General features: G+C 38.1%; 4 protein-coding genes and 2 long non-coding RNA genes across 7 annotated transcripts; 3 read left to right on the forward strand and 3 right to left on the reverse strand.

The window, feature by feature from the left end:
- Positions 1 to 498: 498 nt before the first annotated feature.
- atp5f1e (ATP synthase F1 subunit epsilon) lies at positions 499 to 2,694 on the reverse strand. The gene is made up of 3 exons (XM_053316885.1): positions 2,608 to 2,694; positions 2,147 to 2,268; positions 499 to 695 (listed from the first exon to the last, which is right to left on the reverse strand). The coding sequence occupies exons 1-2, from the start codon at positions 2,637 to 2,639 to the stop codon at positions 2,148 to 2,150; spliced, it is 153 nt and encodes a 50-aa protein (XP_053172860.1). The 5' UTR covers positions 2,640 to 2,694; the 3' UTR covers positions 499 to 695; position 2,147.
- Positions 2,695 to 4,207: 1,513 nt separating this feature from the next.
- Positions 4,208 to 9,523, forward strand: LOC128356757 (PRELI domain containing protein 3B-like). Its single transcript, XM_053316884.1, has 6 exons — positions 4,208 to 4,309; positions 5,763 to 5,931; positions 6,035 to 6,124; positions 7,339 to 7,409; positions 8,034 to 8,136; positions 8,259 to 9,523. The coding sequence occupies exons 1-6, from the start codon at positions 4,278 to 4,280 to the stop codon at positions 8,373 to 8,375; spliced, it is 582 nt and encodes a 193-aa protein (XP_053172859.1). The 5' UTR covers positions 4,208 to 4,277; the 3' UTR covers positions 8,376 to 9,523.
- Positions 9,524 to 11,217: 1,694 nt separating this feature from the next.
- On the reverse strand, positions 11,218 to 22,281 carry bpifcl (BPI fold containing family C, like). 2 transcript variants are annotated; one of them, XM_053316883.1, is made up of 16 exons: positions 22,207 to 22,281; positions 21,961 to 22,064; positions 21,682 to 21,793; positions 21,336 to 21,467; positions 20,163 to 20,318; positions 20,013 to 20,076; positions 19,826 to 19,886; positions 19,553 to 19,644; positions 19,253 to 19,429; positions 19,036 to 19,095; positions 13,321 to 13,488; positions 12,899 to 12,966; positions 12,766 to 12,808; positions 12,617 to 12,677; positions 11,635 to 11,711; positions 11,218 to 11,537 (listed from the first exon to the last, which is right to left on the reverse strand). In XM_053316883.1, exons 2-16 carry the CDS (start codon positions 22,058 to 22,060, stop codon positions 11,481 to 11,483), a joined length of 1,428 nt encoding a protein of 475 aa, XP_053172858.1. In that variant the 5' UTR covers positions 22,061 to 22,064; positions 22,207 to 22,281; the 3' UTR covers positions 11,218 to 11,480. The 2 variants fall into 2 exon arrangements, with proteins under 2 accessions (XP_053172858.1, XP_053172857.1); XM_053316882.1 differs by lacking the exon at positions 22,207 to 22,281 and having other exon boundaries at positions 21,961 to 22,148.
- Positions 14,347 to 17,736, forward strand: LOC128356760 (uncharacterized). Its single transcript, XR_008321192.1, has 3 exons — positions 14,347 to 14,412; positions 15,852 to 16,563; positions 16,685 to 17,736. It is a non-coding gene; the product is annotated as an uncharacterized LOC128356760 (long non-coding RNA).
- Positions 17,731 to 18,916, forward strand: LOC128356759 (uncharacterized). The gene is made up of 4 exons (XR_008321191.1): positions 17,731 to 17,780; positions 18,147 to 18,186; positions 18,288 to 18,375; positions 18,471 to 18,916. It is a non-coding gene; the product is annotated as an uncharacterized LOC128356759 (long non-coding RNA).
- A 1,997-nt stretch (positions 22,282 to 24,278) lies between the features above and the next one.
- On the reverse strand, positions 24,279 to 26,611 carry LOC128357546 (vesicular inhibitory amino acid transporter-like). The gene is made up of 2 exons (XM_053317911.1): positions 26,231 to 26,611; positions 24,279 to 25,466 (listed from the first exon to the last, which is right to left on the reverse strand). The coding sequence occupies exons 1-2, from the start codon at positions 26,609 to 26,611 to the stop codon at positions 24,279 to 24,281; spliced, it is 1,569 nt and encodes a 522-aa protein (XP_053173886.1).
- Between the last annotated feature and the right edge of the window lie 338 nt (positions 26,612 to 26,949).

The raw sequence follows: 26,949 nt of genomic DNA on the forward strand, positions 1-26,949 counted from the left end.
CATTAATTGAATAGTCATTAGTGTGAGATTCATGTATGTAGATTTACTGACACTTGTGTTAATTTCCATGCCATCAGGGGAAAAAAAAGCCAATATCCATAAGGGCAGAGGGCATTTGGATTTGTAAATCAAACAGGATTTCAACAATAAATTAAAAGGCACTTAACTCGAGTCCACATTAATCTCTGTTAAGTGAATGAAGTGCCTACCAGATGTTCACTTCAGCTACAACACTGGTCAATGCATGAGTTTCTAATTGTGATTTTGGATTTTTACAGATGTAAAACACACATCCTATTTTCCTGACATATTCTTGCAGGATGACTTAAATTTTGACAAATTCTTGATATACTCATGGATCAACACACAAATACCTCTGAAAATACCATGTTTCTGAATATGCCTATGTAGACTAGTGCACTGATTAGTTTATATCAAAATAAAAATTGTTACACAGAAAATGTTTCAGTGTTTGTTTCAATGAGGCAAGAAACACTGTATTTCCAATATCCACCTTTAATACAACTTTAATTACAAATAATAGGGGGAAAAAAACAGCAATTTCATTCAAGTCCCCAGTCTCAAACAGATCCTCCTGATGTCATCCATCTTTTCTTTGTTGTAGATTAAAATGATACATGGTGTGCGGGACAGGACATCTCCAAGAGTAATGCTCTACATCACAGGGTCACATTCTGGAGAGAAAAGAAAAAAATACTGAAATTATTCTCATGAAAGCTATTTTTCATCCCAGTGAAACACAATAATTCATATTCATGTCCAACTGTTAAGATTCATTATTATTTCACTCCTGGAAATCTGCATTATTAGTATAAGGATGACAAAACTGCTCTTCTGCAACAACTCATACACTGTTTGTTACTGTGATAGTATTACTAACCAAGTACATGTAATGATGTACCAAAGACTGCAGCAAGTGTACAAGTTTTCATTCCAACCAAAACATCCAACATAACATGAGGAATTAACCACTGACATCACCTGCATTAGCCTTACCAATAATAGACAGTAAACAAATACATTCAAATTATTTAAATATCATTTTGAGGTAAATGTATGCAAGTGCTTCAATTTTATGCCACCATAAACTTTAATTTCACAATATGTCAAAGGAAAATATACTTAATACTCTACAACATTTGGCAGTTGTAGTTACTCTTTAAATTGCAGATTAAGATTTAATATGAAACAATTTTTGTGTGCATCCAGAAAAATCCGAAAGAATAAATGCTGCATCACGTCAATGTCGGAGCAGTGCAGCTTCCTATTTGAGATTAATGGAAAACATACATAGCGATATTTAGTGGCTGGGTCTTAATTTTTCCTCACTACTTATTCTTAGGGCTGTGTGATAACTATTGTGACAATACTGTAGGAATGATTATTGGTGCATTCACAAAACAACTACACAATGAGGTTTTGATCATAGTCAGTAATGTGAACATAATGACTAAGCATGTTAAAGAAAAAAAAAGAACAGCTAGAATAGTCCTCAGCCTATGAAACCAGGAAAAGGCAACACTTAAAACATAACACAATACTACAATATCTAGTCTCATATCACAATATTAATATTATACATATGCTGCCCAGTCCTACTTACACAAGTGTTCAGAGATAGAAGCAAAAGCCTTTAGGCAGTTTAAACCACTTTCAGGTTCGTGAAATCTTATTTTGCTTATTAAAAAAAACAGAAAAAAGGGTGATTTCACAGGTATTTTTGTCCATCCAAAACACAGTAAACCAAAACCACTTGTCATATTCTATAATAGAAATAATAGTCACAATTAGTCCCCATTTGATAAATATAGTATTTATTGATCTTGACCTTATCTAATATGATCCAAATGGAGAAATCACTCGTTTTCTGTCATTGTGCGTATCCGTAACGATTATATAATACGGCATTCAAAATAAAAAAGGTATAGGTCGTCAGTATATAAGTGTAAATTACTATACTAATGTAGTTGTGCTATAATAACACGCTGTACACTCCCTCCAGGCTGTCACAGCTCAATGTCACAGCTGCCTCTCCTTGAAATAAACAGGTGTGTAGGTGCTTTAATGTGCAGATGTCTTCTACCTGCTGCATACATGGTAGCTTATAAACGTGTGATGAACTTACATCATTTTTTAGGTTTGAAGACTTTGACGTTGGCTTCTGCGGCCTTCAACGCCTCTACCTTCATCTGTGGCTTAAGCGCAGCCCGCACAGCGCTCGCGCAGATGGCGGAGAAGCGGATGTAGCTGCAGAGAGGACACACTGGTTAGCCGCACGCTGAAGGGCAAGCTACACTAACATTGATTAGACTGGACAATTGAGTAACAGCTGAATCTATAAGAACAAATAATGCACCTGGAGCATTAACGGAGATTTACTTTATTAATGTTAGCAGACGTCAGCGCCACAAGTTAAAAAGCATGACTGGAGAAGCTAACTAAAGCTTAGCTTAGCTTAGCTCTGTCGTGTATCTCATTAAATGAATAACAAGAAATGTTTTGACTGGATATTCAGTTGCAATGACAAATTCTACACATAAACTACTCGGTGAACACGACATACACTTATTGATATATTTGTTTTACCTCAGGCCTGCTTGTCTCCAGTATGCGACCATCTTGGCTCTGTGATAGCGTCAAGGACAGATCGGATATGTGCGTGGTGACGTCATTTAAGGAACGCTGTGTCTTTTTCCTGACCAATAAGAGTAGTAGTGATGGATCATGATTGACAGCTCACACTGTGACTTGTCCCGCCCATAGGGCAAAAGTACTTCTCTGTCTCTGACAGGCACCAAATTGTGAAAAAAACCCAATATCAATATCATTTTTATGATTAAAAAAAAGAAGATGTTTACCTTGGAGTGATTTTACTGTTCTTGACGATGATACTGATGACCTAAACGTATTTATCTGGTCAGCTTGTGGGTATCATGATGTGTGTTTGTCACCTGTCCTGTATCTTTGCAATCCTTACATGGAGGACATCCTTTGGTAGATGGAATTACTTTAATTAGGTTAAGATATAACTGATTTAGAAAGTGTAGCTATTGGACTACACTTATAAAAAGCAGGTCTGTATGAAGTTTCTTTTAACTTCAGTAAAAGTACCAGAATCATAAACTGATTTAGACCTATTTATGAAGTAGCAAGTATGGGGAATTAATTGTCCTTCAGATGTCAATAGAAAGTGTAATAACCATGAACATGAAACAAAAAACTAACACAAATATTAATGTAAGAAAGAGGGACAGATTCTGTGGGTTGGACTATGTGCCTGCCTATTGACATGATAAAAATAGCCTACTACAGCAATGTGAAAATACTCCACTATAAGTAAAAGTCCTGCATGAAAAGTCTGTAGTACTTATTAGTAACAGTACTACAGTACTAGTTAAAGTATTGCAGTAAAAGTAGTGGTTTGGTCTCTCTGATCACACAGACAGAACACAGTCAGGATCTGAGAACAGCTTGAAATGTTGATAACGTACAACCTACAACCTACCTCTTTAACCTTGCTTTTGGTAATAGGGATTTATAGATATTTATTTTATTCACTTATTATATTTTATTCATATTGTAAAATTGTATTTTCCCTTTGCTTTTTGCTTTTATTTATCTTTGTTAAATCTATTTATAGTTCCAACACTTTATTGGTGAATGTAAATTGGACCATAAACAGATAAAGATCAATAGACAGGTTTGTCAGTGTACATATTGCCTGAAGTTTTTAACAACAAACCCAACAGGAACTGCCCCTCCCCTGTCCCCAACTGCCTGACCACCATACAAACATACAAGAAAAGAAAAAAAGAAGAAATAAATAAGCATATAACAATACATTAAAATAGTTTAAAACTGAGTAAGCATTAATCTCAAATTGGTCTACTGTCTTATTATTGGCTTGTCACTCATCTGTGAAGCACTTTGAATTGCAGTAATCTGTATGAGAGCTGCTACACAAATAACGTTTAATTTATTGAGTGATTGATTGATTGAAGTGCAATTTCCATTAAATAATAAAAAACTGTGTATTTAACATGATCATTTTAAGTTTTCTTGTTTTTATTTATCCGCATTTGATGAAATAAATAAATAAAAAGCCTGACGTGCAGTAGCTATCTCAACCAGAGGGGGGGCGTGTCGTTGCTAAGACCCCTCTAAAGGTCTCCTCCTTCGGCCCGTTCTTCCTTCCTCACCTCGGTCACTGCCATCAGTCACCGGCTCCCTGAAGCCTGACAGAAAAGCCTGCTAAAATGAAGATCTGGGCGTCAGAGCACATTTTCAAGTGAGTGGGTGTCTGTCGTCGGTGATGTCTGATACAAGTATATGTGTTAATTATCACATTTTGTGTCCAATAACCAGTTTTTTGTGTGTTTCTCCTCGTGTTGTCCGGGTGCAAGCTGCTACAACTAGCCACATTAGCTGCTAAGGTTGCTGATAAGTTAGATAACTTAACACAAGGAGCTTTTAGTGAGGTTACCTAACGTTGTCCCTTTGTCATTAATGTTAGCACTGTGGCCATGTTTAGTTAATGTTACACCCAGCCGCCATTAGGTTTGTTTCAACACATGATTACATTCAAAGGTCCGTCTGATGTAACAAGTTATCCGCTTTAGCTAGCGTTAAGTTAGCATATAGAAGCTAACTTTGGCTGCCGGGTGCTGTACCTGCACAGATAAACTTTAAGCATTATTGCAACATATTAGCCATATGTTAGCAGAAGGTAAATGGTGTGTGTGCTGTTCACTTGTTGTCGGGATCTGTCACTGAAGTTGGCATGATATAACCCGCCGCGATGAGCGTTATGTAACGGTGGAGAGGTCCTCCGCTTAGACTACAACCGTGTGGTGCTCATCATATAGCTGTCTTTCTGTAATATTTATCGGAGAATGATGTAGGTTAATGAGCACCTACTGAAGTTTCTAGAAAAATTCCCTATGTCAGTGTGCGCTGTGTGGAGGAGGCTTCTCCTGGTGTTCAAGTTTAACTGGTGACCGTGTTAACTGGTGACCTTCACCTTAATGTGTCCCCGGTTACCACACACTGTATATACAGCAACACTGAGGACGCCCCTGTGCAATATCACTAAAATGTTAGTCATAATGTCATCTTATAGTAATTGTAGTGTTGTAAGGTGCAGTGAAGGGTATTTGATTTTAACTGTAATTAAAAATAGATAAGAAATAGACTAAATTGAAAACAAAGGCTTCAAAGTACAATATCAGTGCAATTAAAGTGAGAACAGCTGTGACTATCAAGTTTGAAACATTTTCTATTAAAATAGTAAATAATTTAAGTGTTGCATGTGTTCACAGTTAATTTCAATGGCACTGCTGTATGATGAGTGAAATACTACATTTTAAATGGTTTATGAGGCAAAATGATGGAACATGGAAATGATATTCAGTTATTTATTTGTTCGCTTTTGTCCAACACAAGAAGCTACTTCAATGGTGAAAATGACCTGAATGACATAATCAATCAATCTCATTTCCAACATGTGGTCAGGCAGGATTGTATTATTCTGTTTTATTGGTGGGTTTAGAAAAGTGGATACAAAAGCACAATAAGACACCAATTCAATATAACCTAATTTACTGAAGTTACTAACATTTTATATATCTATCTGCAAGGGACACGCACAGTTATTAAAATGTGCTAATATTGACCCTTACTAGAATAATAAATAGCCTTTAGGGACATTAGACTCTGTTAATATTTATATTGGTTGTTAACAGCCACCCGTGGGAGACGGTGACCAAGGCAGCAATGCAGAAGTACCCCAACCCCATGAACCCCAGCGTGTTCGGTGTAGATGTTCTGGACAGGAGCGTGGACAAGGAGGGACGGTTACACAGCACAAGACTGCTCAGCACAGAATGGGGTCTTCCTGCCATGGCCAAATCTGTAAGTTAGATGATGAGAGAAATGTTTGAACTGCAGAGATATTTTCTTTAGATTGATCATTTAATTTTAAACATGTTTGTGTGTTCCTTCCTTATTGCTTCAGATCATCGGGGTAACAAGATCATGCACTTATGTCCAAGAACATTCGGTAGTGGACCCAAAAGAGAAAACCTTTGAGCTCAAATCTACAAATGTGAGTACTACTGACATAGATTGTGTTATCAAGCACACAGTCAGCAGGACCTGTTGTTGCTTGAAGCTGATAAAAAGAGATACTCCCTCTTCAGTCAGGACAGCACATCCAGTCATCCACACTTGAGCTCTAACAGTGAGACCTGGAAGAATAAAAAAGTCCTTAAACATACCAGATAACAAAAACTGGATAAACATTTGCAACTGTTATGTTGCATTGATCTGAAGTCCTTCCTTTTTATACATGTTTAAACCGCAGAAAACATGGTGGACGATCCAGTGTTTGTTGTTACTACGCACTGAAAGTCTCAGTTAAGCTATTTTGAATCTTAATCATTAGTACCAGAAAACTAATGCATAGATTATTCATCTGATGTGATGGATTAAATAATATTGGTGTTAGTTTTTAATGTAACATTTATGCTTTTGGTAAAACAGAATTTATTTAGTATTATAAGAATGCCACAGAAAGTTCATCAGGGTCTGAAATGAACACCCGTCAAGCATCAGAAGTGCTACTCAAAAATAAATTGCAGAGTCCATTATAACCAATATAACAAACGGTTAACAGAAGGAAATAAAATAATAAACATAATGCTGTAAATATTAACTTTATTTACTTTATTACTTTATTTTATACTTTATTTATAGTGACACAAAAGGCAATTCATAATTTTTGCTGGGGGGCTTTTTTTTCTACCAGTCTTCTTGGCAGGTGACTAAAAGTAAGAGTTAATTTTGGACACTGAAGTCTGTTGACTCAGTCACCTGATTTTCATTAAGCAGTCACAGCCCTTCACTTAGCACGCTTTTGGAAGAAGGCAGTGTTTTCCATTCTGATTGTGTCATCTGTTCAGATGTGTATAATCATTCATTTAGATATTTAGTGTGTCTGTTATTTGGCAAAAGTTTGATTTCTGTGGTAATTTGTGATGTTAAACTGATTGAATTTCTTCATATGCATTTTAACCATTTTACTTGTTAAACACAGGCGTACCTTATGACATGTATAATTGCTTATCAGTTATAATGGTGCCGTCATTAGCGATAATCAGTTACATCTGTGTTCATCCTGCTTCACAGAGTCAGCATGTTTTGAGAAATGTCTGTAGAGCAGGAGGATCAGTGTAAGGCCATTTTGGTTCGGTTGCTCTTGAATGTAAATGTTGTGTGTGATGTAAAAAGACTAACGCAAACTTTATTCTGTCCATCCAGATCTCCTTCACTAACCTGGTTTCTGTAGACGAGAAGTTGACGTACAAGCCACATCCGCAGGATCCTGAAAAGTAAATGACTCAACTTGTCTTTGTATAAATATCAAATGACACTCACTGTATTGAATATTATTCCTATGACGTCATGTTTTCTTACGCTTCTCTACTTAAGTCCTACATGTGTCTCTGATCTGGTCTAAGTTATATTCTCAATTGAACTAAATAGGCCTTTTTCACAGTGGACATTATCACTTATTATAGTACTAACATTAACAATGGTTCACTTCTGTTCAATATCATGGCAGTGAGACAGCATGCAGAATACCAAATGCTGCAAAGTATTAAGTTGAATGTTTTACACAGATATTAGGCAAAGTATTGTTTCATGAACAGCTGACAGCTGGTCTAGTACTTCAGCTTCTCTAGCTGCATCAGTTGTTAAGAAGCTGCTGTTAATTGTATTATCAAATAATCTGTCATAATCCATCTGAGCACACAGCTTAAAGTATTATTTTTTCACATGGTTTACCTCATGTGACCAACTGAGAAGCAGACACGTTTAGTGTGTAAATCCGACAGGAATGTTGTGTATTCTAAGTGAAAGGTCATGAAATAAACTGCAGCATGTTTAAGATTTGTTGACTGGCTTCAGCCCTGTTTGTGACCTTTTTTTAATTTATGTGATTGTGTGTTCAGGACGGTGCTCACCCAAGAGGCTATGATCAGTGTGAAAGGTGTCAGTCTGAGCAGCTACCTCGAGGGTCTCATGGCCAAAACCATCTCTGTCAACGCTGGCAAGGTGAAGCCGCCCTTAAAAACTCCAGATGTGCCATCATGGCCCAACATTTGTTTTCATATCGGAGTGTCTGTCAGTGCTCGTTATGCTTTATGACATTTGTCCTCTGTGCGTGTGTGTGTCAGGGTCGAGAGGCTATGGAGTGGGTCATCAGACGTCTAAACACAGAAATCGAGGAGTTGGCGGCAACCGCTCGCGGCACCATGCGTGTTCCCATGGCAGCAGCTGTTGCAGACAAATGATACCGGCCTTTGCTACCATCGCTCCACCATCATGAACCGATGGACCTCTCAGACTTTTGCCCCTCAAAGGGGACCTCTCACCTCATCTGCCAGCACAGCCTAATAACCACAGCCCCATCCTTCAGCCCTGTGTGTGTGTGTGTGTGCGTGTGTGTGTGCGCGTGCATGTGTGTTACAAGAAGTCTCTGTTCGCCCCTCCTCGGCAGCCTGCAGTGACAAGCTCGATACTCGGCGCTGCAGGCAGTGATGGGGAGTTTTGAGCTGATGACAGTTTAAAAAAACAACAACAAACAAACAGGGTTGAATAAGATTGCACTTGAAGCTCACGGGACGTAGTCTTGTTGATGTTAAAGCTCTTTTTAAAAATTCACACTGTGCCTCCACATCATCTCATCAGTTTCCTTTTGTCTTCGCTTCCTCTTTTTTCAACCTGTCATGTCTCCCTTGTGTTTTTATTGTCTCTAAATCCTCGTAAAGAAGCTAAGCACTGTTAACTTCTGAAGTTGAGTTGACAGACCAAAATATCTCCAAACCGAAAAACCCACTAACACAGACGGGCTGTAACAGAGTTGAGATGATATTGATGCAGCAGACTTCTTCTCTCTGCTGTCCTGTGAGGTCAGATACTGAACGAACTGTATCTTAGAATAACTTTATGAAATGTCAGTATTTTTAGTATTTCTGTCATGGTGAAAGTATAACAAGGCTGCCTCTCTAGAAACGCCTGTTTCAACTGTATTCCAGATAGGTATTTTTTTATTATTCCTACTCGCACTTCTACTTCTCACAAGTTAAGTTTCTGTGAGCTGGAGTCTGAGCAGTGCGGGCTACGTAGCCATTTTCCATGTCTTGTATTTTCAGTGTAACATGTTGAAAGTCAACCAAGTGGAAGTCTACCATTTTTCTCAGTGAGTGTTTCTACTTCTTTGTGCAGGGGTCCAAAGCAGCCCATGGCTCAGCAGCAGAGTTTTTGTTTTTTTCTTGTTTCAAAGCATTTCAACACTTTGGGTCAGAGTGTTTGTGTTGTAGTGGTTTAGATGCCTCTCCTCTTTCACAGTCCGCCTGGTTTAGTTTGGGTTAAAAAAGGTCAAAATGATTTCTGAAAGTCTCTTGTGTTTCTCAGTTTGTTCTCTCACACTGATGTGCTGTTCAGTTAAGTATTTTGTGCATACTTAAATGTTTAACTTATTTTCAGCATTTTTAAATAAATTAAATAACATTAAAGTGGCCGGAAGTGTTTTGAAAGGTGCAGTGTTGCATGTGAGTGCCAACATTAAATGTATATTTTAAAACGGGCGAAAAGATGGACATAACTACTGCTTTAAAACCCTGAAGCACTCTGAAACTTGATTTGTGATCTTGGATGAACCCCCTTCTGTAGGCTCTGTCCATTTTTTTGTTCATACTGGAGTTATTTTTGGTTTAAATTGGTGAATACTGACAAAGATTGTGGAATGACTAGTTTTTAAAAGCTGTTAGCTTGTGGTGTTTTGCAAGTGTCAGTACAGTTTTTATACTACAGTTAGCTTTCTTATCCTATAGAGATCTCAGGTGCTCCATAGTTGACCTCAGTTCAGTTTCCCTGTTGGTTTCTGAGATGTAGATGACTTCATTTTCTTCCCTAAGTGTCTCCTGATAAATAAGGACAGTTCTACACATTAAAGTTTACATTAGAGGGGTTTGTGATACAGCTGAAGGAGTTTCTGACTGTCCCTTTAATGGAGTTCACCATCATCAGTCTTCCGACATGGTCCACAGTCGATCTTGCTTGGCTGTCGGGGTCTCAGATAGTTCAGTAGATGCTTGTTTATCAGTCTTTTTTCAATCCTGTCTCCAGTTCAGCTTAGATCCACTTACAAAATCTTGTTCCTAAATAACAGTCTGTTGTTCCAGCTCATCATGTTCAGTTATGGGCTCAAAGGTCCGCTCCACTCTGCTACCCGACTGACCGCTCAGTGTCCTCGCAGTGTCTCGTCTCATGAATGAAGTGTTAAGTATTTCTATGGGGAACATTTTAAGAACAGTGGCTGTAAATAGGATAATATTTATATTTTGGTGGTGTTACATTCCAAGAATGTGAACATGTAACAGGATCTAAAGAGTGCACACTGAAATGTTTGGAAATAAAGAGATGTCATTGTTTCATGAATGTGGTGGTGCTCAAGTGTTTGTAAAAGGCCTCGTTGTCATCATTAAGATGTATTCTCCAATAAGACCTTCTTATTCAACCTGTCAGTGTCTGGACACACAGATTATCAACACCTTGAACCTTGGATGATTTAAGTATTTTCAGTTTTTTTTTTTAAAGCAGTAATTGTCCCCTGACAGTAAATGATGACCAGTGCTCTCATCACTATAGACAACAAGGCTAAATACATGAAATCCTGAACAACATGAAGGCATATTTGGTTTATCTCTAAATACAACTGAACTGCTCCCAGATTAGAAAGCTGTAGATTAATAAATATATCCATTCCTTATTGGGGGTCAGAGCTTTTAACAAATTAAATGACTGACTTTAAATTAGTTCTCCATGTAGTATTGAGTAAGAGAAAATGTCACAGAAACCTTACCTGTCCTTCATTTTGTGACTTTGAGCTTTTTTTTGTAATTTGTCTCCATCTAGTGGTAGTGTACATTATGACACTGATACACACTGCTGCAGTATACCATCAAAACTACTAAGATACTATAATTTCTAAAAAAATATATACATAGAAACTAAAATAAACAGTTTTTTTGAACCTTACTGAAACTGTATTTTTAATCTGATGAAAATAAGATTTTCAGCATTTACATTAATGAGTCTAAATGCATTTTAAAAATAATCATCTTTATTCATTTTTATTTGTAAAAAAACATATGCTGTACATTCATTTTACAAGCATTTTAAAAGTTGAACTGCAGGATAAATCACTGCTGATTAAACATGAAGGCTGTAGATATGTTAAGACTGATTATAGAAATGTACATCTTTTAAGTACATCAGTGATTTTCTGATGTGGTGTCCAGTGTGTTTACAGGTTTAAAGTTCAAGAAAATGCAGCTCCACAGGAATCTAAACTGGGAAGAGAAGCAGTTTTTGATGTAGTTGAGGTTTGCCTGTCAGTTGAAGTCTATGTCTTCGAGCAGCTCGGCGTCTGAACAGATGGCAATAAATCCCTGTTGGGAAAAAATAGACAATTAATAATCGGCCCAAAAACAGTTTCTGCTCTGATTAAAAGTTAAACATTAACTTTGTTCTTTAACTCATACTGACCTCTTCCAATGTCAGAACTGGATTGACCAGCTGTGCGTGCTTCAGTCTGGGTAACATAATACCTTCAGTAAGTTGCTCTAAAACAGAAAGATCAGGACAAAGACCGTGATCTCAACACTCAGATCACTATGGTATTTCATGGTCTTATTCTAAAGGAAACCATGCTTTTTCTCTTGTACTCTAGTAACAGGTGGACAGGGACATTACCTCACTGTTAACACTAAAAAAACAGAGGAAATGGTCTTTGACCTAGGTCAGGTGGGGAACCACACTCCATTACTCATACACAATGTTAGTATTGCTCAGCTGGACTCATACAAATACCTGGGTGTGCATATAGAGAGTAATCTATCCTGGAACGTACATGTTGACAGTGTTTGTACTAAGATCCAGCAGCGACTTCACTTCTTACGTAGGCTCAGGGTGTTTTGTGTCCAACAGAATGTGATGTTGTTTTTCTATCGTGCTGTGATTGAGAGTATATTTCACTTCGCAATCTCTGTTTGGTTTGGCAACTTAACTGTGAAGACAAAGTCTCAAATCAACAGACTAGCCCACACTGCTTTGGAAGTGATGGGGGTGAGGGAGCACCCTACCTTCCGGGCAATATTCGAGGAAACTGTACTTAGTCTTTTTTCTTTCTTGTCATGTTATGTGTTATATGTACTGTAGCAGCCCAGTCCAAGACAAATTTCCTTCGGGACTAAATAAAGAAATCTTGAATCTTGAATCTTGAATCTTGAATTAATACATCAGTTACATGGAAACTTAATATTATAAACATTTAATTGGTATTTCTTTCGAAAACAACTTTCAGTGAGTTCAACAACCAAATAAACTGTACCCCACACCTTTTTGTGATTATGTCATGGTCATGTAAGAATAAAGCCAACAGAAAGACACAAATTAAGAAATGAAGGCATTTTAAAATGACACCATAGAGTGAGGAGATTATGAAGTGAAAACACTGATAAAAACTCACTGTTCACTTTTGACAAGGTCAACTGTACTCCCATCTTTGCTACACTTGCCAAAGCATCAGTCTGCAAAAAGAAACACAATTCTTTACTCATGAAGCTGGTCATACACTGTGGATATAAAATGTGTTGCAGTTTTTCTTGTGTCACTTACATTAAAGGTCCCCACTTCAGTGGAATCCAGACTCAGTGTGAAGCTGTTTGAAAGAAGGCAGAGTTGTTACTTTGAGTTTGACTTTGTGAGCTTGTGAGTCTGTTAATGTGTTTTAAAACACGGTGATGCTCACTTCTCCATCGTCATGGAGCCCCTCAGTCTTTCTTCGGCGATCCACACTTTGCTGCTGAACTCTGAGTCCTGAGGGAAAGAGGTTTACTGTAAATTTAGGACTGCATTTGACCTGTTATTTTTTATTATGGATCAACTATTCAATCCTTTTTGTCACAGCTCATGAATTATTAATCAATGATCCAGTATATGAAATAGATAAAATGTAGATTATAATTCCTGATAGCCTGTGATGATGACTTCAAATAGTTTTTATGTCTAACTAACCAGACTGTAAATATATTAAATCTACAATTGTATAAAACAGAAACCATTAGAAAAACTGGCCATTAATTTGCTAGTTTCAGTTTTTCCTTCTGTGGTCTGACTTGGCTACAAGATTTTAAAGTGTTGTAGACATAAATAGTGACAAAAACTACTCACAACAAGGAGTTTGAACAGTGGAGTCTGGGTAGAGTTGGGCTGGATAGCAAAGGCCTTGACAGCAGCCATCGAACCCATTTTAACAGCACCAGAGTGGAAGGAAACCTGTGGAACATCTGTGGCGTAAACCTGCAAAGTCATCAGCAGGCCTGGAAACATCTTGGGCAACTGCAGGAGAAAGAAGTGTCATATATTTTCACTGACTCCATGAACAGTACAGAGTGAAGAGAAGCAGTTGAGAGAGGATGAAGAAAAAAATTACTTGGTGCATAAAAAATGTATCAAAACACTAATTTAAGTGGACAGTTTTGTTACCCTGTCATTGTTCCTGTAAATACATTCTGACTTATTGCATATAAACCAGTCTGCCTCTCTTTTAGTACTATTAATACTCAAAAAGATACTTTATATCCAATAATTTAAAATTAAAAGCATGTCTTTTTTTGTCTGTGGTGTATAAATTGAGACATGTTGTGACAATTGTTACATGTGCATGTTGTGTGTCAGAGCACTCAGCGCAACCTGGAGATTTTTGTTTCATGTCACAGCTAATTCAACTGAAGACAGCCTTTATTTGATTATTTAATTAAACAGTTGACTGGAAATTAACCAGCATTTATAATCAATTAATCATTTGAGTTGTTTATTCAGGCAAAAATACCAAACTTGAACTGGTTTGAGCTTCTCAAATGTGACGATTTACAGATTTATATTTCAGAGAGCTTCTGCTCTCCACTGATTTTGTTTGTTTAGGTGTTCGAGTGTTGTTGTTTCTGTTTTTTTAACCAGTTTATTTTATGTGTGAATGTATAGCCTATGCGTTGAGATTTTTTTCATTTCATTGTTAATGAATAGATTTATTGTAAAACAGTAATTGTTGCTTATCTGTCAACAAGGGCACATAGTTCATATTTGTCCTGCTGGGAATCTGTCTTGGGTTACATTTAATGTTTTGATTTAGTCACATGACTTGAAGCTCAAACCAGAGACTTTGAGCTTTGTGGTTTGTTTGTTTGGCAGTTTGTATTATGCAGTGAGGGTGCCTTGAACAGCTCAAAAACAGCATCTACACCAGAAAAACAACGTGAGAGGGTGAGTTTGTACTTCGTTGCATTTTAAGAACAATAAAGTGCATGGTGACAACAGTTGTTTCATTTTAATTGAGGGGCTGAACGCTACTGCAACTATAATCGCCATATTGGCTTGCTCCAGATGAGCTGATTAACAAATACATGTGTGTTTTAAGAGTTGCAGACTTTACCATAAAAATCAATCATAAGTCGCTAAAATATAATTATCGTTATATTGTGAGAAATTGAATATGATATTGGTTATTTATTGTAAGAAATGGATCTAATGAGCTCTGTGCTAAAGCATTGTGTAGAGTCACAAACACTGGGACACTGATTTTTATACCATAAAGCATATTATATTGTTATAAAGCCGCTTGATTGTTTGTTATTTTATTTATTTATTATTAATAGCCTGATTAAATCAATATGTCAATAAAATATTTTGTACCTAGTCAGTTCATCTATAGGGGAGAACGGGGTTGGTTGTCACATTCATCTGATCTCGGTCCCTATAAGGTGCTGTTAAAAAGTTTTGGCACTGAACGTTTCAGAATTTAGGTGACATGTTACTTCCAAGGTCATTTCTGGAGTAAACCACTTGACAGTGAGGTGAGAGGACGTTTAGTGTTTTTCATGTGAAAATGTAAATATCTAACTCTTCTGGGCTTCAACACAATGAGTTTATAATAAAACATCATTACCATTAAAAAGTATGAAGAGAGCACAGGAGTGGGAGAAAGATCTCGACATGGAGTATATTGAGGATGACTGGCAGGAGACCATTGAAGTATTTAAATCTACCTTTACATGTAATAGACTGAGAGAGATACAGTATAAAATATTTCACACATAACTCCTTACATACTAAATAAGATGGACCATCAGGTTTCACCTTTGTATAACAAGTGTCATAGAGAGATTGGAAAATATTATCACTACTTCTGGCAATGTAAGTTGATAAAAAGATTTTGGGGTACGATCTCAGAGAAACTGAGTGGCCTCTTCCATGCAAAAGTTAAGAGGGACCCAGGCCTTTTCATTCTAGACCTCCCCTCAAGGTGACGTCTCTAACCCATTTCAAGTTCAAACTATGTGACAAATTGCTATTATTGGCTAGAAAATGTATTTTTAATTAATTGGATCAATGATAAACAATTTTTTTTTGATTGATTGATTTATTTTTCTTCTTTTATCCATCTCTGTTACTGACATGATGGCAAAATGTTTAACTTGTGTTTCTGTTGAAAACCAATACAAATTAGTTACAAAAAAGTATGAAGAGACAGTGATAGTTAGGTAGGCTTTTTTCTTAGCTAAGCTAAAATATGTTGTTGTTAGCTTTGCTGGTAGCAAAAAATCCCAGTTGGGGATGTTTATCACATTCTCTTTGGGGTGAGTTGTTTCATGTTGGCATATACATATAGAGTGTGATATATTTAGTCTTTTCTTTCTTTTAAGATAGCACAATGGCTAAGAACTTTGTCAGGAAGACAAACAAGAGCCAGACTTCTCCAGATGTAAAGCTCAGAGCAGTCAGAGAGGTGAAAATAAATAATATTGTTATATAAGGACAAAAAACTTTTAGGAAAGATTTGTTTCTGTTTCTGTTCTCTTGGTGCAGGATGTGTGTTAGGTTGTTGTATTTCAATTAAACTAATCATTTTAAATATTTTTTAAGACTATGTCTACATTTCGTATTTTTCTCCATTACAATAACACAGGGACTACCAACCCACAATGGATGGTTGTCACAAGTGCATAGGACATATTAGAGGGCCCATATCTTTTTAACAGAATCAGCTGAAGAAGAGTAAGACCACTCTATTTCTACCTGACACTTTAGGCTTCCATTACAAATTAAAACGGAATTTATTCAGTATACGGTTTATGAGGAATTAAAAGTAAAGTAAAAAGTGTGACTACCAACCCCTTTCTCCCCTACACCCCATTGACTGTGTGAAAGATGGATGTGATGATGACAGTTCCCCAAAAGTGAAGCCAAAACATCCCGCTCGCCCCCTGGTGGCTGGCTGTAGTACAGGTCAGAGGTCATTTGTCATTTGCCCGCAATGAATGTGTCTGATTTTTCTCTCTTTTCATTATCAACAGTGATACAAGACATGATGCAGTATTCAGATCAAAGATCAATAAAATTCTGTTCCCTTAGAAGGTCAGACAGTTAAAATGTTCTAAATATTTCAAATAATGTTCAAGTAATGTGTTGTTTCTGGATTACAAACAGTCCTCTGCAGTTACTGTTTAAAGTGATATGGAAATCATGTACACTACAGGTGGACGGATACAGAGACAGAAAGTTTTGATAGCACTAAACCGGATTGTGGCTACTCCAGCAACAGCTCTAGTCAAAGGTTTGTTTACACAGTCTGTGATCTCAGTAGAAAATGGCAGAATGTGAATTACAGGGAGACGACCCAGCTGGTTCATCTTTGCTAATGGATATACTGTAACAGCATGTCACTGTGCTAAGCTAGACTAAACACCTGACCAGTTGTTTTCATTATTGAAAATAAATTATGCCTGAAATACAAAACAATATCATACTAGTCAACATGGCTGCAGGTATTAGCATCACAGTCTCACTCCTAACTGAAGAGAAGAATATGGGTTTTGGTTTAGGTGCTCCTTGAAAGTTCAGGAATCTTGTCTGACATATGATGCAGCCATAACAGCTCATTACATGTTAAAAAAAAAAAAATCTCTCACAAATGAGGCACAATGCATAAAAAGGTAGCTCCCAACCTGAAGCTGCACATCTGATACAGCAGTACTTGGATTTTACTATGCATGTCTTTTTTTAAAGGGGAAATTTTCTTCATTTATAATATTCATTACATCACACTTCATTTTTAGTCATTTATTTCTTGCTGTTTTACAAAGTTACATATAATATAGCGTATTTTAATGTTTTTAAATGTCTTTGATCAGATATCTGATGATTGGAGATGAATTTCCAATAAAGTTGTTTGATTTTGATTTAAGGGGAAGTCTAAGCAAATCAGCACACCAAAGTTATATCACGCAAAGCAATATATAGTGGGGTCATTAACAATGAATAATAATAAGTCTGCTTAAAAACAGTGATATAATTTCTGATGAGTAAACTGAAAATGCTGCCTAAACTGATATTGTGTGATATTAGTACTATTAGTTTGTCATCACGTAGATTGTTGCAGACTATTAAAGACTGCGTTGAGAGCATGCAAGTAAATGATTAGTTAAATGATTCATTACCATATTTTAAAGAAAAAGGAAACCATTGAGGATGCTCAATGGTTTGTCGGGCATATATTAATCTTGTTTTTCTCTTTAAAGTGATAGTGACCGCTCCAGGGATTCACCTCCACTTTTTAAAGATCAATCCATTGGGTAAGATTTCAACAAGGAAGCTTAATTATTTGTCTGTTATCATATGTGTATTAATTATATTAATAAGGCTATTGTTTACTTCATAAAGATCCTAATTTGAGTGGTAATAACTATTAATAGCATAAACTATATGAGCTTAAATTATGCACAAAAAAAATCTTAATATCAGTTCTATAATTAACAGGAAACCCGTGGCCCAAACAGGAGTCATGTGGCCTTATATCTTTGTTTTAGTTAGTAGTTTCACTGCTGTTTGCAAATGAGGATAGAGAACTATGACTGAGAGCAGTTTCACTGTGAGCATGAATAGTGATCTTTAAAAAATGCTGTGATTTGATTTCAACTTTTTCTGTATCACATGTTTAGGAGAACCAACACAACCCTGGTAAGGATCTACACAACCCTGGTAAGGATCTACACCTGTACACTACAGTAGGAGTCAGAGGCGTTATCCCTAATTTTTGCTTTTTTTTGTTTGTTAATTGAGTCTTCATGTTTGCTCTTCAGAAAAATGTGTTCTTTCGACGTGAGGTTGTAGGACTCGTCATCCTAGTGGTAGTGATACTCTCTGTCTGCATTTATTTTAAAATCAAAGGTACTGGATTTTTGTAGTTATTTTAAGCTTCAACATATCACTGCCAAAATGTAGCAATGTTTGCTAACCAGAGGTTTTTCTGTCTTTTTTTTCAGAATTACATGCACAGCTAGAACGGGAACGGGAAACTCGAGCTCGGGCAGAGTTCATGTCTTACATATTATCGTGTTTGTTAGCGATAGCGTTAATGTAGGTAGTTTTGTCCAGACTTTGCAAAGACGCTAAAAAAGATACTGATATGACATTAATCTTGACTGGGCTAGTCTTTGTACCTGTCAGTTAAAGGCATTATTTTTTTTAGTTTTTTTTAGTTTTTGTCAACAAATTCCATTTAAAGAGACAAAAAAACAAAATTTGGTTTGTCTCAGTATTATCCTACATATGTAAACATGTTTTCAGGCCTATACAACTTCACAGAAGCAGTAGCCTATATGTCCTGCATTGTTCACCTTGTTTCCCCTTTCTCTTTCCCTCTGAATGAATACTTGCTCACTATGGATGCCACATTTATCTTGATTAAAGAATTACACGGATGACACCACTCTTTTTGTCCTGTTTTATTAACTTTTCTTTTAGCCTAATGAAGTCTGTGGATGTCACGTGTAGAGCTGTGACAGCTAGCTGCTCGCTGCTAAATGTAACCCTGATAAATAAACTCACCTGAGGAATGAAAGGCCCCATTAAGCTGGTGTTTAGGTGCACAGGAGAGGTTGAAGGTATCTGAAATGACAAAACAAAGTCCCTTAAGCACAATCAATATAAAGTCAGAAAAGTAATCAATGCTTAACAGGATTATCTGATTAAAAGGCTGTTTGAAACCTTCAACCAAACTGGAATTGTCTTGCTTGCTAACCCTAACCCTTTCAGGTGAACTTACCATGCTGTCATTGATGATGGCCTGAAGCAGTCCAGCTGAGTAGTATCCATAGAAGGCAGAGTTCACAGTGAATTCAGAGAGGCCGGCTGACAACATGTAGCCTGACTTCACAGGCATGACGAAAGGTTGTGCCTCAAATGGAGGTTCCTGATGAGTTTTGATACTGTAGAACTCCCCCTTTCATTAATTATAAAGCAATTGATCAGTTTTTTTGCGTGTTGTTATAATCTTTTTTTTTTTTTTTTAAAGAAGTGAATGAATGCCCTGAAAACTACCTTTACTGTATATGTGTATTCTTACCTTAAAACCCAGATTCAGACTTGAATTTTCAATGACAGGTAAGCCGGTGAGAGGGATGTCAAGAGTGAGGTCTTCATTCACATCAAAGGAGACTGAATAGAATAGAAATCATATATAGACTGAATTATCTATTTTACATATTTCAATTCCTGTGTTGTTTTATTTTTGACCTCGAGTAAAGTCATTCCCAGCCTGGGAAATAGTTGATTTCAACATCAGTGTACATTGTTTTATAAATGGGGGTTTTTATGAACATGTAGCCTGCTGCAATACCATTCATGGCCTGTAGGCTCTGCTCCGTGTTTACAATGTATTCCTCCACAGTGGGACAGATCTAAGAGGAGAGATCACCAGTGAAAGTCTTTACACATAGACATTGATTGACCTGAACATTATCTGATGATGTTCAGGACAGACAAAACCACTACTGATATAAATGTTGATGTAGAGAAACACTCACCTTGTCCTCTATTTCAGCTCTAATACGCCCCTTGAAATGTTCCACAAAAGGCTCGAATATCCAACTGCAGACAAACAAGATTGCAGGACTTTAATCTTAACATCATTGTACCCCCCCCCCCCCCTTCTCTCTCTCTCTTTTATACTGTACCTGGCTCCACCATAGAAGTTTATGTCCAAACCTCCAATATGAGCATCGCAGCTGACACTGGTGACAGACATATGTCCATCAGGATCTTTCCCCAGCTCAACTACAGAGGTCACGTCCACATTAAATAAAGCCATGTCGAATGTTCCCCCATCATGTCTGAAAATACACAACATACACACAACATACTAAATCAGTGCAGATCTGGACACAATATAGGTCTGTGGTTCACTGGCAGAAGTGAGTCACTTTATTCTTTAATTTTCTGTATTTTAATATAAACCTGCAGACTGCAGACCTAATAATCTCTCCAATCTCTCCTCCAACATATACTGGCTAGACAAGAGTGTAGCTACATTAATATACTGAAAATGGACTTTTTGTTATTCTAGGAAGATTGGTTCCTTTTTTTTGTCTTTGATTTTTATCTGTCTGTGAAAATACTTGACAAATTGTTTCAAAATGTTCAACACAGGATATCAATTACACATTTCTCTTGCTTGAGGTCATAAAATGCACATCATTGCCCACATTGCTACTATTAGTTAACTTATCTGACAACACCAATTCAGGATGTTATGCCAAATTCTGGTTTCAGTACAGTTCATTTTACAGTAAGAGGTGAGAGTGATGAAGAACAGACAGGCGACTTCTCACCTGTGTTAGTAGATGCAATTGGGTTTTTGTTGTTGTTTCTGTTGTTGTTTTTGTGTGTGTGTGTGTTTTTGGTGAGATGTCTTTATAAGCCCCTTCTGAGTTTTTTCTAATCTTATGAGCGTAATCTTTTTTTACTCCTATTTGTACAAATAAATGAATATAACAAAACTTATCTGATGTTCAACCAGAAGTGAAACAACACAGCACTGGAGGAACTGACATCAAAAAGGCACACTTCCTTTTCTGATCTGGCATCTGAAGGCCATTTTGACTTTGAACCTTAATATTATTTCATCATTAATTTTTTATACACATTTATTTTTCAACTTTTCAAACCAATGTGTGTACCTCTATGAAATGAACATGGACATTTGAATCAGACTGTGTATATGCCATCACGAGTCATCACCAAGTCACAAGTCCTCCAATTTAAATGAGGAACTTAAAGACACACCCTGACAGAACAGCTGATGGGATTACTGGAGTTTACATGGAGATTCGTTAATTGTTCCAACTCACATTGCTCCGTAGCGTGTCCTCCACCCTCCTGTTACTGCAATACTGAGGCCTGAGGTGGATGTCTTGAATCCTGCGGGGCTCTCCGTGAACTCAACAGACGGTTCAGGAAAGTCACACTTGGTGATCCTGACGCTAAAACACAAGGTTAGAAGAAAGATGTTGGATGTAAAGAAATGTGAAGACACAGACATAGATGATGTAAATGGGCCTAAACTCAAGTATACACAAACCATGAAGTTCAAATTATTACATTTGAAGAATAAACTCTCTGTCATTATGAAGAGTAAATGTTAAACTGGAATTTGTGAACTGAAGACATATTAAAAAATCTCAGATGTAGCCCTACCCTGTTAGTGTGTAGCTTACGCTGCCAATGCCAATGTAGACTTTACCACTTATGTCAGGGAGAGTGACAACCTCCAACTTCTCCTGAATCCATCCTGCACCTACATGCTTCCCTGAGATGAACAGCACACACATAAAGTTACAATTGATGTGAATGAAACATATTTTATGTACTGATCATATAGTGAGACTTTACTTTAAGTAAAGACTCAGGTAGCTTCAAATCAATCAAACACTATACAAAGTGATTTTTAACTGATTTGTGTTTAAACAAACGTACCGTACTGAAGTCCTTTTTCTGTCAGAACGACTTGAATGGCAGGATTTTCTCCACAGGTGCAAGAGACAAGCATGAGCGCCAATATCACAGACACAACCATTTTGCTGAGGAGACAATGAATGTAACAGCAAAACTCTTCACAGTCAAAGACCAGCTGAGACATGTGCTTTTTACTTCCAAAAATAGTTTCTGAAATCTAATAGTTTTATTCACAATAAGCCTTTTGAGTGAGAATATGAGGCATACCTGAAACACTGCGGTGTGAAGTGCTTCGGCCAAAAAGTTGAAAGTCTGCTGCTGACTTTGTGAATCAGTGTCTTCTCTGCCTCTCTGCCGCTGTTAGAGAAGTGAAACTACCTGACATCTGACAGTGGCCTTAGATAGACTGCTGCGGGGGAGGAACAGGAAACTGTTTTTATTTTTCATCCTGGTATGTCTGCCAGAATCAAATAGTTGAGTGTAAATGTGTCAAATAAAAAACACTGCATTGTGTTATATGGACTAAAGTGTTGAAAGAAGCATTTGTACATGATCAGTGTTTTTGGAAGTCCATTGAAATGAAAACGTATACCCTTATTTTATTATCTTAAGATTATGTTGTACTGCTGTATAGCCAAAAGCACATTGTGAGACTTTGTGTGAAAATGTTCCCAACAGATACCATCAAAGATAACTTTCGTTTCTCCTTCGACAGAGGCAGAGAGGGAAAGTCCAGGGAGGAAAGGACTCCACCCTCAACTCTTAATTCTCACTCTCTAGAGATACAGTGAATTAATCAAAAATATCTGTTAGGGTGACAAATAAGCTATGATTGTAATGAATGCACTGAACTTCATACAGTGTCTCTTCAGTGTACCAAACTGGGAGATTTGTATGTAAACTAGTTATTGCAATAAAATGCTGAGAGACAACTTGCTCTCTGTGAATTCATATTTAAATTTCTATGACACTTCATCTTCACTTTAAGGTCTATATCTATATATCTATATATCTATATATATATCCTCAGCTTTTTAGATACAATGAATGTCATGGCTGACCAGTAAAGGGAAGTGAAACTAGTCTGATCTGATGACTTCTTAATTCTGCATTACACTTCCACAGTTACTGGCTTTAATGTTTTAAAAAACTACAAACTACATGTTGTGTGAAATCAAAAATATGACTGTAATCCACGCCCTTTTTTCTGAGTTTAAAGGTGTACTGACTTGGAGGTGCCAAGATTGTTTTATTGCTGCAATTATTTTACTTGGAAAAAGTTTCATGCATGCCATTTGAAACACAACATTGCAGCTGCAAAACTTGTTCTTATCTTTGAAACTCATACCATTGTTTTTAGAAAAAGGGAAACTTAATTGACCTTTAAAGGGGAAGTGTAACCAAAGCCCAGAACGGTAAAATTGAAAGAGAAAGTAAAATCAGCTTTTCATGCCTGGCTGCATTTCATCATACAAGGAAACATTAGAATGACCAGCCATAAAATATTTGATTTATTTATCTCTTAATTCAACAAATACTCTTTGTCTCACACACCATGATTAGTTCCAATAAATCACAATGAACAAGTTCAATAGGAAGAGAATATTATCAGACAAACAGTTTTCATATAACACAGATAGGACCCACTTGCTTGCACTTTGAATTCACTTCATCCAGAATGACACTTGAAACACCGAGAAAACAAACAAGGTCTACTATAGGCATAAGATGGAAAATAAAAACACAAAACTGAAAGAAACTGAAAATAAAAAACTTTGTAACAACTACACATAAGTTATTCATGGTTGGTTATAATCCACAGAGCACCATCTGATCTGACGGGTGCCTCTGTTTTATATTTTCTTTGAAGTGGGATTAATGATATATCTAGCAGCTCAAATACCAGTAATAACATATTCACTCCATTGTTTTTCACATATTTCATTCCCCAGATATAAACACGTACACACTCACAGTTAGACCCTTTTTTTTACTGGATCTTAGACAACTTTGCATGAAGACTTGAAACCTGGACAGACATGTTAATGCCCGCATCTATTATATTCACCCCCCTTCATGCGGAGGTTGTGTCCCTCTGTCCAGTTAATAAAACATGTTTTCTGTAATGACTACTTTACACTATGATTGTAGAGTTTATTATTGCACATTATCACGAAGGCAAAATAAAAAGATGTACATTTCACACAAATAATCCTCCTCATGAGCTTCTATGTCAAGTGGTCAACATGATGTTTTGATAAGGTCTGCGTCATGACAACCTTGCCGTAGTGCGGCATTTTTAGGACATCACTATTCATTAAAGGCCATCTCTGGAGCTCTCAGTCGTGGATATCGTACGTGTACGCCTCTATGAGCCCCTCGACTGAGTGAATGAAGCCAGATATGGCGCAAATGCCCCCAATAACAAAAATGGCAACGTCGAAGAACACGTGGTGCCACAGGAGGTTCCTCCACTGGAGCTTCAGGTGGAAGAGGCTTGGCAAGAGGAAGCACAGGCCGGCGCCGGTGAGACTCCCAGTTAAACCCATAAGGAGGGCGAAATGGGGGACAAACACGGCCATAAGCAAGGTGAACACCACCAGGATAACTCGGAGGCCTAGACCCCATGATTTTAATTGCCCATTGGGACCGTAGCAGTCTGGGAAAATGGCCCTCCCACCATCCTGGAAAAAAGATTTCTCCAGAACCTCAACTGCAGCAAAGAAGGGCAGCGGGTAAGATAATAGCGCCTTAGCGACGAGGAAAATGTTCACCACAGCCCGGATGGTTGACGGCAGGTTATCCGTGATGACCTCTTTGGTGGCGTCAGCCCACGTCAAGTAGGCCACCAGGGCGAAGAGGCCCTTGAGGACGCATGCAGAGATGTGGCTCCAGTCCATCATGCAGTGGAACTCACTGGGCTTCTGCATGTTCCCCTCCAGAGAGGGCAGGAAGATCTGGGAGGTGTAGCTGAACACGATGATGCCAATTGATATGGGGAACTTCTTCACATCGATGTAAAACTTGACCTTCTCCCAGGCCCACTCGCGCGCCCTGGACAGGCAGTAGGCAATCACCAGGATGTTTATGACGAAGTGAGCCACGGTGCAGAGGAAGCTGAACTTGGACACTGCCTTGAGGCTCTTCAGGAAGGCGCACGGCAGAAGCGCGGCCGTGGCCACCACAGACCAAGCTTTCTGGGAAACTGGGAACCCCGGGAAGCTGTTGTACATCAGGTTGCCGCTGACCACGACGTAAAGGATACAGGTCATGACTAGCTCGATGATCTGAGCCACGTTTACCACGTGCCCGCCCAGTGCGGGGAAACGGGGCGCGCAGCAGGCATTGGCGATGTCCACATAGGACTCCCTCACGCGCACTTTTATGCCGTCCTCGTTCTCCTCGTACAGACACGCGATGAGGATCTTTCCGGTGTAGCAGCACACCACAGCCGCGAAGATAATGAGGAAGAGACCGAGGTATCCGCCGTGGAGGATGGCGTACGGCAGGCCGAGGACGAACATGCCCTGCGGACAGAGAAGCGCAGCTGAGTGGTAATGGACAAGGCCCACATCGCAGTGACAAGCCGAGCCAGTCCAGGCGTGCAATGACTGGCTCGCACGCCCCACATCTTACATAATAACAATAACAAAAAAATGATATTTTTGCACATTAAAAAGACAATGCAATGCAGAAATGTGAGATTTACCACAGCTGACTAATTTCAAATGTCTAGCTACATCGCACAATTATTTTCTCAATCGCCTCGCCCTTGAAAATCAGGCCTTTTCTCATTTACGGAATTGAAGGTCATTAAAAATAGCTACGATTTCAAAAAAGACATTCCTAATTCTTTTGTTAAAAACTTGTATTTGATGGAGACGATGATAAACACGTGGATCCGTTCAGCCTCTGGGCTATCGCAGTGAAACAGGCCCTGCCTGCAGCTCCACTGATAAAAAGATTTGAATAAATACATTCCCAAACCCACCGCTGCAGTCAATTCACACTCACACCATAAATAAAACCCTTTAATTGAGCCTGTTTTTTATATATGGTAAAATGTAGAATTTTAAAATAAATTTAAAGGCTAAATATAATTTTATTCAACTATTCTGAGCATCTTGATTCATTATAATCCTGGATTGTGTGAAATTATGCACATCCCCTGAGTAGGCTGGCTCTTTCTCATTGCATAGGCCTAAATTTGAAAATATGACAAATCTTCAAGGTGACTCTTGGCTCAGTTGCAGGCCTGCTGCATGCACACATGCACACATGCACGGTGTACCTGGATGGCATTGGTGACGTTCCAGCCAGCTTCCCATGTCGTGATTTTGGGTTTGTCCTCATCCAGGGAGCCTCCTGTCTTCAGGGACGAGGGCCTCGGGCCGGTGCCGTCCCTCTGATAGTGGCTGTCTCCATCCATATCCCCCTCTCCCTCCATGTCTCCCCCTTCCTCGTCTCCCTGAAGGACATCCATCTGCATCCCTTGCCTGTAGTCATAATCCAAGTCGTCGCACTCGGCGAAACCCAAACCCTCCTCGTCCGTGGCGGCCTGGAAGCCGAGCCGGGCGAAGACCCCACTGACCTTGGCCTGAGATTTGTTGGACACCGTGTGGGCCGCATTGGTCAGCTTGTTGCTCAGCTTGTGTCGAATTAGGTGAGCCATCTTCTTTAGCCGAGTTAAAAGACACTATTCAACTGAAGAAATGTTATTGCCGAGTAAAAAGCAGAGATGAAGATGCATGCAGGGTGATTTATCAGCTTCTTTTTTTTTTTTTAAATGCTACTGTAAAGTCATGCCTGTTGCCTCTTTATGTCGTCGTGAAGTCACGGCAGCCTAACCGTTTCTCCCAAACCGTTACAATCCTCAGCCGCTTTTCTTGGCACGCTCATCCATATTACTCCCTGAAAATCACTCCGTCAGCAACGGAAAACTCCCCAAAATAAAGACTAGGAAGAAAATATGTCCTCATTTGTTATTTTAAAAAAAAGTCAATTTAGCAT

This window comes from Scomber japonicus, chromosome 4 (genome assembly GCF_027409825.1).
Source record: "Scomber japonicus isolate fScoJap1 chromosome 4, fScoJap1.pri, whole genome shotgun sequence".
In the NCBI taxonomy this organism is placed as follows: Eukaryota; Metazoa; Chordata; class Actinopteri; order Scombriformes; family Scombridae; genus Scomber; species Scomber japonicus.